Below are 14092 nucleotides of genomic sequence, written 5' to 3'. Positions count from 1 at the left end.
ATAAACTCATTTGCAGACTCACTCCGGTCCTGCGCGCCGCTCTTTACACAGCCGTCCTGGTGTTTGTCCTGACGTTAACAGTTAAGATCTTCGTCTTGGTGAATCTCTCATCTTCACACGAGTCTCTCTGCTCAGATAATCGCCAGCACGCTCGCACATGTCGGTCCCTGTGGGGACCTCTCCTGGCCATCACCCTTTCCCCAGCCTCTGCCCCTGAACCCAACCCTCCAGAACACGTGGCTCACCTCAACCAGGACTCTGAACCAGACCGGACCCCAGTAAGAATCAACTGCTTTTACTGAGGGTTCAACCCTCTAAACCTTGTGAGGACAGGCCAAATGTCCTCACAAGTACGGCAAAACATGCACCCACACACACACACAGGATGTGAAAGGCAATGAATGGATTGATGAACAATGTGGAAGAGGTGGGCGACCCACGGATGAAGCGGAGACTGCGTCACAAATGGAAGCATGGTTCCTGCAGAAAAAGGGCTTCATGAGTCAAAGAGGGTATCAGCATGTCTTCTCTCCCTTAATATTCTATGCCTCAGCAGGACCGGGCCTGGCCGGACCCGGGAGACCCTGCGGAGGAGTGTCACATGAACATCAGGGGAGACCTGGATGGCCTCAGGGCGCTGATGCGGGACTGAAGGTCGGCAAAGGCCACGACCCCCGACACCGAGGCGGACTCAGTCAGATGCCGGGCCAATACTGAGCCAGCTGGAGTGTTTACTGGACCTGAGCAGGGTGTTCAGGGAGGCGGGTTCAGGCCTGCACGAGCCGCCCGCTGATCGCAGACCTTTACAGAAGCCGAGCCAGTTCTGGGCGCAGACACAGGGGACGGGGCACTTTAAAAAGATCAGCGAGCCCCAATCAAACATGGCCGTCCAGACCCGAACTGAAGTCGGACCTGTCGGCGCCGTCACACGTGGTGTCACACAGAACTGAGACTACCGCCGAGCCATGTTGGATTTATTGGGTGAGTTTGGTTGGTTGACGGAGAACAGAGAAGGGGGCCGTCCAGGACAGAGGCCAGAGGCGCCGCTGCACTTCAGCCCGCTGCTCATCTACGGTGTGTAGTTCTGCAGTTGCTGATAGAAGCCGGGGTTGGGGCGGACGGAGGGTCTGGCCAGCTTCACCTGGGTGTAGGCATCATCGAAGCTCAGCCCCTCCCTCAGCATCAAGTATCCAATCACGATGGAGGAGGATCTGGACACGCCCGCGTTACAGTGGACCAGGACAACGCCGCCCTGCAGGACACATGCACAACAGTTTTACACTTCAGCAGCCCAACTGAACGTTTCCGCAGAGATCAGCCCGAGTGTCTTACGACGTGTCAGAGATCTGGAGCCAAGTGTTCTGGAGTCAGAGTTCTGGAGTCAGAGATCTGGAGTCAAGAGATCTGGAGTCAGAGATCTGGAGACAAAGATCATGAGTCAAGAGTTGTGGAGTCATTAGTTGGGGGGTCAAGAGTTCAGGAGTCACAGAGCTGGGGTCAAGAGATCTGGAGTAAGAGTTGTGAGTCAAGAGTTCAGGAGTCAGAGATCTGGAGACAAAGATCACGAGTCAAGAGTTCTGGGGCCAGAGATCTGGAGTCAAGAGTTATGGAGTCAAGATTTCAGGAGTCAGAGATCTGGAGACAAAGATCACGAGTCAAGAGTTCTGGGGCCAGAGATCTGGAGTCAAGAGTTATGGAGTCAAGATTTCAGGAGTCAGAGATCTGGAGACAAAGATCACGAGTCAAGAGTTATGGAGTCAGAAATCTGGAGTCAAGAGATCTGGAGACAAAGATCATGAGTCAAGAGTTGTGGAGTCAAGAGTTCAGGAGTCAGAGATCTGGAGTCAAGAGTTATGGAGTCAAGAGTTCAGGAGACAAAGATCACGAGTCAAGAGTTATGGAGTCAGAAATCTGGACTCAGAGTTATGGACTCAGAGATCAGGAGACAAAGATCATGAGTCTAGAGTTGTGGAGTCAAGAGTTGGGGGGTCAAGAGTTCAGGAGTCACAGAGCTGGGGTCAAGAGATCTGGAGTAAGAGTTGTGAGTCAAGAGTTCAGGAGTCAGAGATCTGGAGACAAAGATCACGAGTCAAGAGTTCAGGAGTCAGAGATCTGGAGTCAAGAGTTCAGGAGTCAGAGATCTGGACTCAGAGTTATGGTCTCAGAGATCTGGAGTCAGAGATCAGGAGACAAAGACCATGAGTCTAGAGTTATGAGGTCAGAGATCTGGAGTTAGAGATCTGTTAGAGATCTGGACACCTGACTCTTCACCAGTTTTTTACACATGTGAAAGGCGCTACAAGACAACGTGAGAGTTCATTGACAAACAAAGTGCATGTGTGAGACACTTGGAGCAGATGCCCATGTTTCCTCAGCTGATTTCCCTCTCTGACTCTTTCTCTTTGCAGGTTTAACTTCCCAAGACTTTTATTTTTACTTATTCATATCTTCTTCACGGTTGGGATCAATAATTTATCAGGAAGAGTTTGCAGAGAGAAAGTGTCTGCATCTGCTTGGGTCTTCCACTGGCTGCTGACCACCTCACCTCCCACACACTCTGCTTGCTTCCATCTCATAAGGACACGTGAACAGGCTCTCTCAGCAGACACCCAACTGTCCTGATGCTGTGATGGCCGGCCTGTGGTCTGGGCTCTTATCGGAGGATCGAACGTGGCGCAGGCTGAGGAGCCGCAGGACCATCTCAGCCTCATAACTCTGCCTTAATAGGAGATTTATTCCTCCTCTGCTGTGGCTCCGGCCTGCTCTGGTCCACTAATCACGGCTCCCGCTCTGGATCTGGAGAGGAAAAACATCTCTGGAGCCCACATCTCCAGGCGACGTGATTCAGTTTGGTCCGAGGGTCCTGTGTTGGGAGATCTCATTACGCCTTCCATATCAGAGCTCATCTCTGCTCTTACGGTCAGCAGACGCCGACGTTGGACTCCTGATCTCAGACACTTCCTCCTCTGCAGGCTCTTCAGGAGCAAGACATTAGTTTCGTGACACGCCCGTTTCATGTCTCACCTGCTCCTGGGCCTGGTCGATGAAGAGGCTGCACTCTTCCAGGTGAGAGGTGATGTCTGTCTCGGGCAGGTCCAGGATCTGAAGGGTCTTGTAGACAAACCGATCTGGGAACAGGTTGCTGACTCCATAGGCCACGTTGAGGATGTGAGAGACCTGAGGGGAGCGCAGATGAGAGCGATGGTCAGACTCGGTTCACCCGGCTGATCCAGAGGCACTGACTGAAGTTCAGACCAGATGGATGCCACCGCTCGCTGCTGCTGAGCCTCTTCTACACCTGACATTTACAGCCGACTCATCCAGTCGCGGCGGTGTTATTGTCTCCTCAATCAATGGAGAGCAGAGAATGTCCTCACTGCGGCCGGTTCGCTGCCAGAGCCACGCTGCTAAACGGCTCCGTTCTCCAGCCGCTTGTTTCCGTTTTCACGAGCTTCTCCGTGGACCTGAGGTTCCATATGCTCAAGTGAAATGACTTTCCCACGCGGGCGTGAGGCCTTCCTGCGGACGGCGGCGTCGCCAGACACCAGCTCATCTCACTCCACTCCTCACCTTCCCTCAGCAGCTTCAGCTCATTGATGACTTCACAACTCCAGGCTCTTGAACGCTGCGCTTCATTATTTTGAGCAATTTCTCAGGTGAGCTTCCATAAATAAGGTGCGCTGGAGTGATCTGCAGCTCAACACATTAAAGAGGATGATGAACCTTTCAAAAGCAGAGTTCTTCTCCTGTCTCTCTCTTTGATCTGATCCACGATGGCTGCATTCAGTTGACACCTCTGAAGAGGAGCCTCCTGAGAGGACCGGGGCTCTCCTCACTGGGAGGACAGGAGGTGTCACTCCCCGGCCTGGATTCAGGTGGTCGGCCCTCAGATAAACAAAGCGCCAGCCTCCTTGTTCTACACCTCTCATGAAGGTGAGCTGCAGCAGCCAGAGGGCTCAGTAACCAGTGGAATAAAACCTCTCCTGGAACATTCCAACCCACTTTTCACGGAGCTGTTCATTTCCATCACGAGAAGCTGCTGTGAAGCCGGACCTGTAAGGAGCAGGAGCATCGTCACCTCCAACAGACAACAACAGACAAGGGGCCAAAACAGAAGCGCGTGCTGTGACGCCACGCGGCACCGCCGAGGAAGGCAAGATTCACCGTCGTGTGACGACGCAGGAGGTGACCTCAGTGGCTCAGCCTCAGCAGAGACTCTTCAGTTGAGAGAGAGTGCCGGGGAGCGGGGGGGTGGCTGAGGCAAGGACACACCTGCCTCAGCAGGTGAACAGCGACAGCACACGCCGGCGGCCGGTGGAGAGCCACGCCACCGACTTGTGAAACGCAAGCTCGGCACTCACCGTCTGCTGTCGGGATGAAAGCACCACTGGTGTTTGTGTCGGACCTTTGCGTTACCTGCCTCACGGTGCTAGTGACACACTTTAGGTTGCTTCAAACCTCATTAAAAATGTATTCAGTGTAAAAATAGCTGTAGTTAGAGCCGTAGTTTGCTTCATTATAATGTGAATGATCATTTCTCTTGGAAATGAGTTAAATCTACAGTCAAATCTGTTCAGAATCCTGGACTTTCAGTTAAACATTGTTTGAGCGATCAAAAGAGACCCTAAACTCTGTAGCAAAAGAATCTGAGTCAAATAATTCAGGTTTATCTTGAGGCACAAATGGGTTCATTTCCCTGTATTCAGTTTAATATTTGGGCAGCGTCCTGACTGGAGGGCAGCGTCCTGATTGGGGAGGGCAGCGTCCTGACCGGGGAGGGCAGCGTCCAGACTGGAGGGCAGCGTCCTGACTGGGGAGGGCAGCGTCCTGACCGGGGAGGGCAGCGTCCTGACCGGAGGGCAGCGTCCTGACCGGGGAGGGCAGCGTCCTGACCGGGGAGGGCAGCGTCCTGACCGGGGAGGGCAGCGTCCTGAGTGGGGAGGGCAGCGTCCTGACCGGGGAGGGCAGCGTCCTGACCGGGGAGCGCAGCGTCCTGACTGGAGGGCAGCGTCCTGACCGGGGAGGGCAGCGTCCTGACCGGGGAGGGCAGCGTCCTGACTGGAGGGCAGCGTCCTGACCGGGGAGGGCAGCGTCCTGACCGGGGAGGGCAGCGTCCAGACTGGAGGGCAGCGTCCTGACTGGGGAGGGCAGCGTCCTGACCGGGGAGGGCAGCGTCCTGACCGGAGGGCAGCGTCCTGACCGGGGAGGGCAGCGTCCTGACCGGGGAGGGCAGCGTCCTGACCGGGGAGGGCAGCGTCCTGAGTGGGGAGGGCAGCGTCCTGACCGGGGAGGGCAGCGTCCTGACCGGGGAGCGCAGCGTCCTGACCGGGGAGCGCAGCGTCCTGACTGGAGGGCAGCGTCCTGACTGGGGAGGGCAGCGTCCTGACCGGGGAGGGCAGCGTCCTGACTGGAGGGCAGCGTCCTGACCGGGGAGGGCAGCGTCCTGACTGGAGGGCAGCGTCCTGACCGGGGAGGGCAGCGTCCTGACCGGGGAGGGCAGCGTCCTGACTGGGGAGGGCAGCGTCCAGACTGGAGGGCAGCGTCCTGACTGGAGGGCAGCGTCCTGATTGGGGAGGGCAGCGTCCTGACCGGGGAGGGCAGCGTCCTGACCGGGGAGGGCAGCGTCCTGACTGGGGAGGGCAGCGTCCTGACCGGGGAGGGCAGCGTCCTGACCGGAGGGCAGCGTCCTGACCGGGGAGGGCAGCGTCCTGACCGGGGAGGGCAGCGTCCTGACCGGAGGGCAGCGTCCTGACCGGAGGGCAGCGTCCTGAGTGGGGAGGGCAGCGTCCTGACCGGAGGGCAGCGTCCTGAGTGGGGAGGGCAGCGTCCTGACCGGGGAGGGCAGCGTCCTGACCGGGGAGGGCAGCGTCCTGACCGGAGGGCAGCGTCCTGAGTGGGGAGGGCAGCGTCCTGACCGGGGAGGGCAGCGTCCTGACCGGGGAGCGCAGCGTCCTGACTGGAGGGCAGCGTCCTGACTGGGGAGGGCAGCGTCCTGACCGGGGAGGGCAGCGTCCTGACTGGAGGGCAGCGTCCTGACCGGGGAGGGCAGCGTCCTGACTGGAGGGCAGCGTCCTGACCGGGGAGGGCAGCGTCCTGACCGGGGAGGGCAGCGTCCTGACTGGGGAGGGCAGCGTCCAGACTGGAGGGCAGCGTCCTGACTGGAGGGCAGCGTCCTGACTGGGAGCTTGACTTCTTGGCTTGGACCAAGGTGTCGGGTGCTTGAGCCGGGTGGTCTGCGCAGCACTGCCAGAGTCACCCAGATCAGTTGGTCTCATCTGGCCTGCCCACGAGCCAGAGCCCTACCTGCCCTTCCTGTCACCTGACCTGCCTCGTGTCCTTCACAGTGACGCTGTGAGTGTGTTTCTCACTTAATGTATTCAGTTTAATACTTGGATCTTTATTAAAGTGTCATGAGATGATCCACAATGTTTTGGAAAACCGCAGGATTCTGTTCTTTAATCTGGGCCGAGTGGCGGCGAGCGTCTCGACCTGCATGTGTGTGTGCGTGCGCCAGCGTGTGATCGATGGCTCTGATTATCCGGCAGCGTGTCCTCAGGTGCGTCCTCAAATGAAATTATCTTGTACAGTCAGTCACTTAGCAGACAGAAATGATGATGGATGATGTCATTTGCGGCAGCTAAACAAGCGTCTGCTTGTGAGGGAGTTTTCTCCACTTTACAGGTCGGCAGCGCAGCAGCAGCCGTGACAAATGCAGCGGCTGTTGAAACCTTCACGGTGCAGTCTGGAGGCCACGGCCGTGGACGGCAGAGACGGATGCGGCCAGGACTCACAGGAGAGATGGAGACCAGAGCCGCGTCGTCGATGAAAGAGAAGGCCCGTGGGTCTCCAGGGAGCCGTTTGGCTGGCTGGAGGAGCACATGAGTCCCACTCACAGGACCTGACTGCCACGATACAGAGCGGTGAAAACATCGGCTCCTCAAACAAGCTCCTCAGAAGTGAGGTGGCAGAACCGAGCACGGGTATCAGGACTGGTGCACATGTTCAGATCATGTCACTGGAGGCTACAGCAGATGAGGCCTCATCGAGCGACTGAGATGAATAGACGGGGCCCTGGAGTCTCACCTGGGGACCGCTTCAACAGGAGGTCACTTCCTACAGTGAGACAAACCAGACTTTCTTTCTGCTCAGACCCGTCTCTACAACAGACCACAGTTTCGGATGCAAAAAAACAACCGGGGTCAACAGAGACGTCAGAGACACAATATGACACCGAGGCAGTACTCTGCCTTCATTCCTTCAGTACAGGCCGGTGAGGTGTCGGCCATCGTTCCGTCAACCGTTTCCATTTCTCCATCACTCCTTCATTGACAGTCACAGAAGTGAGTTCTTTTGTTTAGAGAGGAAGTGCCGGGGGATCTGGGTCACTTTACAAATGAAGGTTTCCTGCTCTGGTTCTGGGCCTGATGCACACAGAAGCCAACAGTGTCTGTCTCCCTCAGCGAGCAACTGTGACACACAAATGAATGTTGGATGAGTCGGCCTCCTTCATCTGTGTGGTCAGGACATACGCGAGTGTCTCCTGCAGCGGCGTGCTGGGGCTCGTCTACAGCCCGGGGGCAGGTCCGGACCCTGCTGCGGACCCTTTTGAATGTGGGGGTCACTGGTAATCAATGACCTTTGGGAGTGTGGATTCTTTTCAATTTCATTCAGGAAGGATTTGTATTTCCAGTGATGCTTTCAGACTGGTATATAGTTCATGTTGAAATGAAACCTGGGTTAATAAATGAGTCCCTCAGCAAAAGCTTCTGCTGGACTTGCCCGAGCAGGCAGTCGAGGCTTCATCCCAGAAGTGGGACGTGAACGTTTTAGGAATCACCTCCCACCATTCATCATCCCAAATCGCCAAGCCAGCGATATGTCAGGGGCCCTCGGTCACTCCCTCTGCTGAGCTGAAGTGACACTGCAGGAGCCATGAATCCGCTCTCTAATCTCATGTCAGTGGCGGCGCTCTCACAAGGGGACTATTGATCCTCTGCACTGACCTTATATTTCTGCAGGGCATCCACGTCGTGGGCTGCATCCTGAGAGGCTGCGGAGACAGAGACACGTCGATAAGAGACGCCCGAGGAGCCCGGCACGGACTCACACTGACGCCACGCTCACCATCAACAACCACTAGGGTCACGACATTCTACTGTCACACTTTCATCGCCTTTCACGAACGGAAACTCGCTTCAATACATGGAAAGGAATGTTAATCATCACAGGATTGTTTGAGTTCAGCTGAATCAAGATTCCAAACATTTTTGGGAGCCCAGGTGAACTCACCTTCACCGTGACTGAGGAACAAGCAAAACCATGGCGTGTCGTGATGACTGTTTAAATACCACCTCTGCATTCAGCACAACACAAACCACACGGGCAGAGTTTGAAGAAGACTTGGGAACCCTTCGGAATGGTGCTAATCTGAATGTAAGATGGACAGAATTAAAGGATCGCATTAATATCATGAAAATAAATAATCCGGAGAAACGCCTGACCCAACGCAGATAAGAAGCCAACAGCCAGAGATGTGAGTTTCTGCTGAGCAAAGAGCCGACGCTGCAGGACATCAGGAGCGCCATCGCTTTGTGGGGAAACATTTGAAGAGAAAAGATTGAGCCTCCGTGTGTGTGTGTGTGTGTGTGTGTGTGTGTGTGTGTGTGTGTGTGTGTGTGTGTGTGTGTGTGTGTGTGTGTGTGTGTGTGTGTGTGTGTGTGTGTGTGTGTGTGTGTGTGTGTGCGCGTCAGCAGCTAAAACCAGAGAAACGACTTAGCTGTGCAGAGATAAACAAGAATCAAATGATGTGGTCGGCGGCACCAGACTGGACTCTGACAGAGATAAAACTCTGTATCAGGAGGGAGAGAATGTTTCGAGTCTGAAAAAATGGTTTGAGGAACGTGTTTCGTTCGCTGCAGAAATGATTACAGCAGAAGCTGAAAGTGAAAGTTTTCAAGCGGTAATGGGCCTAATTCAGACGGAGACTCTTGTCCTTACTTTAAACTGTGGCCTGATAACCTTTGCACGTCTGCTATGGAAATACTTAATAAATACAGCTCAGCTGGTGAACGTGCAACACAGCGTTCAGCCGTTACAGTACGTGTGACTCCCAGCACGGTGCTGCAGGGCTGAGGCGCTGCCATTTTTAAGCAAAAATAGTTGGAGATTTCTCCTTTCATGTACCGTTCGAGCGTGACACACCTCAGCGAGTCAAAGAGAGCAGCAGCTTCATGTTCTATTGAACCACTCACAGGTGCGGCGCGGTCATTGATCCCTGCTGACAAACGTTCTCCACCTTTCACTGCAGCAAGGTCAGAGTGCAGCGTGAACCTCAGAGCTGCCACGACTGGAGGACACACACAAGCTGACGTGAGAAGTGCTGGGTGCAGCTGAAGGACGAATGGCTCCCACGCCAGAGATCATGTCTCCATCCATGACATTCACTGTCTGCCACTGACTATTGATGAGCTGGAATGTTCAATACCACATGAGCCACAGGATTTTAACAGTGAAGGGAAGCGGCTGGCGCACAGGTTGGCTAGCACATTGTTGCGCTCAGACAAAACATTTCCCTCTGGCGCTCCTCATCAGTTTACCCTGACCTTCGGTCCTGACACAGCAGCGGTTCTGCTGCCCTCTGGTGACAGAGTTTTCTGTCAAACTACAGAACAGACTGAATCAGGCATTTAACTTGAGGAGCTCCAGGCACTTCCTCGAAGACGACAGATGTGCACACAGAGACACAGGCTCAAGCTGCACTGCGTTCATATCCACCAGGAGATGAGGGACGAGTGCTTCCACCGCGTCCACGACTCGAGACAACAGGCTGAGCAACGCGGCCATGTGAGGTTGAGAACTTGAGATGAGGACAGTGAAGAGCAGAAGCAGGTGGAGCGCGTCCAACCTGCAAGGCATCTCAGTGTGTTATAAGGAACATTATTGTTATCATCATCTTATTGTTGCTATTGGGCCATTTTAGAGACGAATGTGTCCCGCTAGAACACGTCTGCCTGCTTGGGACCTCCTCCTGTCGCTCCACTCTCACACCATTCAAAAAAAACACTGGTTTTTGAATGGTGTGTAGTTCCTTCCATGATGGCGTTTACAACAGAATGGATGTCGAGGACAATCACATTTTATGACAGACACAATGATCTACAGTAGGCCACAGCAGCCCTTGGGATGTGTCGTAGCAGTGTCTTCTTGGTCATGATCCAGAGACTTGTTCAGGTCAGGCAGGCCCACAGCAGAACAGCTCATACTTTGAGGGATTCATTTGACCTCTGACCTTTTGTACCCGTACTAAACTACAAAAAAAAAAAAATCAGATGGGGTTGAGTTGTTTTCTGGGCCAGTCCATGTTCTGAAGGTACGAGCTGCCAACTGTACACACAGCCTGGGACCACTCACCAGAGAAGGTGACTACAAGACGTCTTTGGACTGAGGCCTTTGACCAGTGAGGTGAAAAATGATTTGTTAGCCTCTAAATGATTTGAAATGGATCACCAACCGTGACAGACCTGGACCCCATTGTTGGGCAGGAAAGGGCCCCTGTGACCAAAGTTCAAATCAAATCTCACGATTGATGCCTCCACACTGTGTGGCTCAAGGCAAGACCGCAACTTTCTGTACCACTACAATGAACTGAACTGGTCCACGTCAAGAAGACATTGAGAACTGTGGTGACTTACCAAGCAGCAGAAAAGGTCTGACGACGCCAACTGCCAGGTCCAGACTTGCATCCTCCACAAATCCACATCCGTTTCCCTCCTCCAAAACGCGCACGTGCACCGCTCCTTCTCCTCCGTCACTCCTACTCTCCAGCAGCTTCCTGCCCGTCACCGTGGTTACACGCGTGCTCTGTTGTCTCAGGCGTCCCTTGGCAAAGCCTTGGATTTCCTCAGACAGTGAATGCATAGCTGAGCCTGCAACACATCGAGTTCGACTTAAAGAACGGATACACACTCGGAATGGACAAATGGCTGGCTGTTGTAGTGAATGTATGGATAAATACATGTCACGTCGATACAAAGTGGACAAGTCGAGAAGTAAGTAGGAGCACGTTTTCACCTCACTGAGCTTTTTGGGCATCTTCCTCCGCGGCAGCTCCAACGCTACACAACAATCGACTGTAGCGTGCGGTACCAAGCTGTGCCGGAGAAAAAAAACAAAGAATACTAAACCGGAAACAACGTCACCAATACGATGCGTTCACGTACTTAATAAAGTAAGGACTAGTAAAGATCTTTTTTACTTTTGTTTCGTGCTCAAGTAAAGTTAAAGTAATGATACCCGGGACCAAACATGGCGCTAAAAACTAACTAATTTGGATCACATCGGAGAATGTTTTAGTCGTTGCCTAACGTGATCGGCACATGGAAAGTGATGTGGGATGATCTATGCATTTAATCAAGTGCAACAGATTTTTTTTTACATGCATTTCGAACTTCATACACGATGCACTCGATAATTAATATCCACCTTTTATCGCTGTGTACAACCTTTTGGCACGCTGCTTTACCGTGTACGAGGTTCATTGAATGCCTCATCTCCAGCCTGGTTGTGAAAACCAGGACACTCCTCGTCGCCGTGACCGAGAAAAAAGGAGGCAGCTGGGGAGAGACGGTGGGTGGAGTACAGGAAGCTGCTGCCGCCGCCGCCGACCCCAACAAACCGAACATGGGTGAAATCTAAACTACCGCAGGAGCCGCCGTTTCCCAGCCCGTGACGAGCAAGTGGATATTCGTGATCTGTTCGACTCAGCCTGACTCCGGGATTGAAGCCAACATCGCCAAGATGTCTCGGGGAGTGATCCAGCCCAGCCAGCAGAAGCTGGCCGAGAAACTCACCATCCTCAACGACCGAGGCATCGGGATGCTGACCCGTGTTTACAACATCAAGAAGGTTCGCAGCACGCACGCTCTTCACCACGCACACACCTCCTGAGGGAAACCATATTCCAAGATGTGATTTATAGCGAGGGCCAGCGAGAATCGAGGCGTGAATGCACGAATAGCTCGCGGTGTCTGCCCATCAATGCCGGCGCCGAGGGATAGAAATGTGCCCCGCACTTTGTATGAAACAGACCCACATCAACGCCCCTTCTTATTTTGCACTAAGCCCTTTCCTAAATGGCAAAAATGTGTGTCATCTGTGACAGCAGGCAGGCGGTGGGCGCAGCTAGCGAGCTAGCCCGGTTAGCTTGCGGTATGGTTGAAGGTGTGTACAAAATGAACACGCGTATGTGGAAAAACAACCCACTATAGAGCACGTAGTCGTTTTACATGGTATATCATTGCGTATCTCTATAGGTTGGTTAAACAAAAATGACTATTTGGGCCCTAGCTTGCGTTCGTTGGCGTTTAATGGCGACGGCTATGTGAAGCTAAGCTACGCTAGTCCGTCGGGCGTCGTCTCTTCGACCATGAATCCAAAGCCAAACCTCGATCTCTCAGTGATGTCAGTCCTATTTCAGTCGCAGAAAACGCAATAAGGTCTGTTAATGAATGTATCTTACTGTAACGACCACCGACTGTTATGGGAGACAAGGCTGATCAAATTGCGTGAATTGAGGAAAAGGTACTGCGTGTTTACAGCTGTAGAAATGCCACTGAGGGCGGACTGACTCGTTTTCTTCAAGCTCGGGCCACTAGTGATGAGGTGTATCATTCCACGTAGGTTTGACACTCGCCATAGCACACCCGGGCTGGTCAGTGTGATGGAGTGCTCCTGACACACACCCTTGTGTTGTGTAGCGCTGCCGACACACTCGTATGATTGTTGATCCAGCTGAAGCGATCAGTGCTGGGGTGCACAGCTGCACTAGTTCAGGAGTGGACAGTAGTGTGACAGGACAGGGCATGTTCTCCCCGGAGAAGACTGGATTCAACAAGCACCTAAATGCATTTACAGCATTTTACCAGACCTACATTACCCACCTTTACAATACATACCCAAGAGCTGCGTGTGCATGTATGTATGTATGTATGTATAACATACACCTATTTGCTGAGGAACACTATTAAAAAAATCTGTTCTTTATTTTATTATATATGATATATTAGCCTTTGATTTGGCACCGCACATACATTCAATCAGCTTGTGATTTTCATGATCTTCTGATCAGAATATGACTGAACGTTATTAACTAAGTAACAGGGCCAGAAGTGGTTAAGTTAAGCGTACATGGAATGCACAGCAACTGGTGTTTATTTCCCATCGTTCAATAGTTTGGTGTTGGGGGCTACTTTTCCAGGAGTTTGCATTTGACTTTCTCCTGGTAATAGTCTAATTTGAATTCATCTCTTCCTTAAACTGCTTTGGGTTTACATATGTTTCAGAAGTGTCGTGGAAGTTGAATTGACACACGTTAGATGGTGTTTTCTGTATTCAATCAGAATGAAAAACCAAGAAACATACATTTAGTACATTTATGTAATTGGACTACTTTGTATGGGCTGTCCCACAGATCCCATCTGTTGGCTTGTTGCTCTCTAGCACTGCCTTCCTCGCCCTTCCTTCCTTCCTTCCTCTGTCTTTTTCTATCCTGTCGTACATCTCTTCTGCTGTCCCCATTAAGCCTTTGAATACTTTCAACACATTCAGGTGCTTTTTGTCACATAAAGGCTGAAATATTTCATTTCTTTTTCTATTGTTAATAATTCAATTAAAAAAAAGTAGTCAGGATGATGTACATTGTAGTTTGATATCTCCACCTGTCAAAAGGAGGCACGAAAACTCTTTCTCTTCTCTCAAATTATCAGTCATTTTTTACTAGCTCTGATATGTCCAAGGACCCTCCTTTTTTCCAATGTGTCTCTCCAATACAAATTTATTGATTCACAATCTGTCCGCTGCCAAATGATATGGTTACTCGGGATAGTAACCGCACCACTCATTCTCGTCGTCATGTCCCTCCAGGGAAATAACTTGAAATCACTGATATTTCACAGCAGGTCGCTCAGGGCTAGAGACATGTTTGAACCTTTCAGACTGGTTTTGTCTCATAGCATCACCTGAGTCGGTGTTGCTTGACTTCGGTCCCAAACTCTTGATTTTAGTCCAGATTAATTTCCATCAGGATTCACTGGTT

The 14092-nt window shown here is 52.4% G+C and overlaps 2 protein-coding genes across 7 annotated transcripts in view; one reads left to right on the top strand and one right to left on the bottom strand.

The window, feature by feature from the left end:
- Positions 1-957: 957 nt before the first annotated feature.
- On the bottom strand, positions 958-12615 carry LOC128765011 (dual specificity protein phosphatase 19-like). Of its 3 annotated transcripts, none has more exons than XM_053875381.1 (6): positions 11482-11967; positions 11071-11149; positions 10692-10925; positions 8004-8050; positions 3025-3177; positions 958-1252 (listed from the first exon to the last, which is right to left on the bottom strand). In XM_053875381.1, exons 3-6 carry the CDS (start codon positions 10915-10917, stop codon positions 1070-1072), a joined length of 609 nt encoding a protein of 202 aa, XP_053731356.1. In that variant the 5' UTR covers positions 10918-10925; positions 11071-11149; positions 11482-11967; the 3' UTR covers positions 958-1069. The 3 variants fall into 3 exon arrangements, with proteins under 3 accessions (XP_053731356.1, XP_053731357.1, XP_053731358.1); XM_053875382.1 differs by having other exon boundaries at positions 11522-11967; XM_053875383.1 differs by lacking the exons at positions 11071-11149; positions 11482-11967 and adding an exon at positions 12518-12615.
- The window catches only part of nckap1 (NCK-associated protein 1), a 26452-nt gene continuing 23910 nt past the window's right edge, over positions 11551-14092 (top strand). For 3 of the 4 annotated variants that reach the window (XM_053875374.1, XM_053875373.1, XM_053875372.1), the window contains exon 1: positions 11556-11904. In XM_053875374.1, the coding sequence (XP_053731349.1) occupies positions 11797-11904 (108 nt within the window). In that variant the 5' untranslated portion in view covers positions 11556-11796. Of the gene's footprint in view, positions 11905-14092 lie in introns of all 4 variants that reach the window. The other variant, XM_053875371.1, reaches the window with a different exon arrangement.

This window comes from Synchiropus splendidus, chromosome 9, assembly GCF_027744825.2.
Source record: "Synchiropus splendidus isolate RoL2022-P1 chromosome 9, RoL_Sspl_1.0, whole genome shotgun sequence".
Taxonomy (NCBI): domain Eukaryota; kingdom Metazoa; phylum Chordata; class Actinopteri; order Syngnathiformes; family Callionymidae; genus Synchiropus; species Synchiropus splendidus.
This window is presented reverse-complemented; position numbering and strand designations above follow the sequence as displayed.

Coding starts and splice junctions, on each gene's coding strand:
- LOC128765011 (XM_053875383.1), bottom strand. CDS start 10,917: ATGCATTCACTGTCTGAGGAAATCCAAGGCTTTGCCAAGGGACGCCTG. Junction 8,051..10,691: donor CAGACCTTTTCTGCTGCTTG/GTAAGTCACCAC, acceptor CTGTCTCCGCAG/CCTCTCAGGATGCAGCCCAC. Junction 3,178..8,003: donor ATGCCCTGCAGAAATATAAG/GTCAGTGCAGAG, acceptor CGCTCCCCTCAG/GTCTCTCACATCCTCAACGT.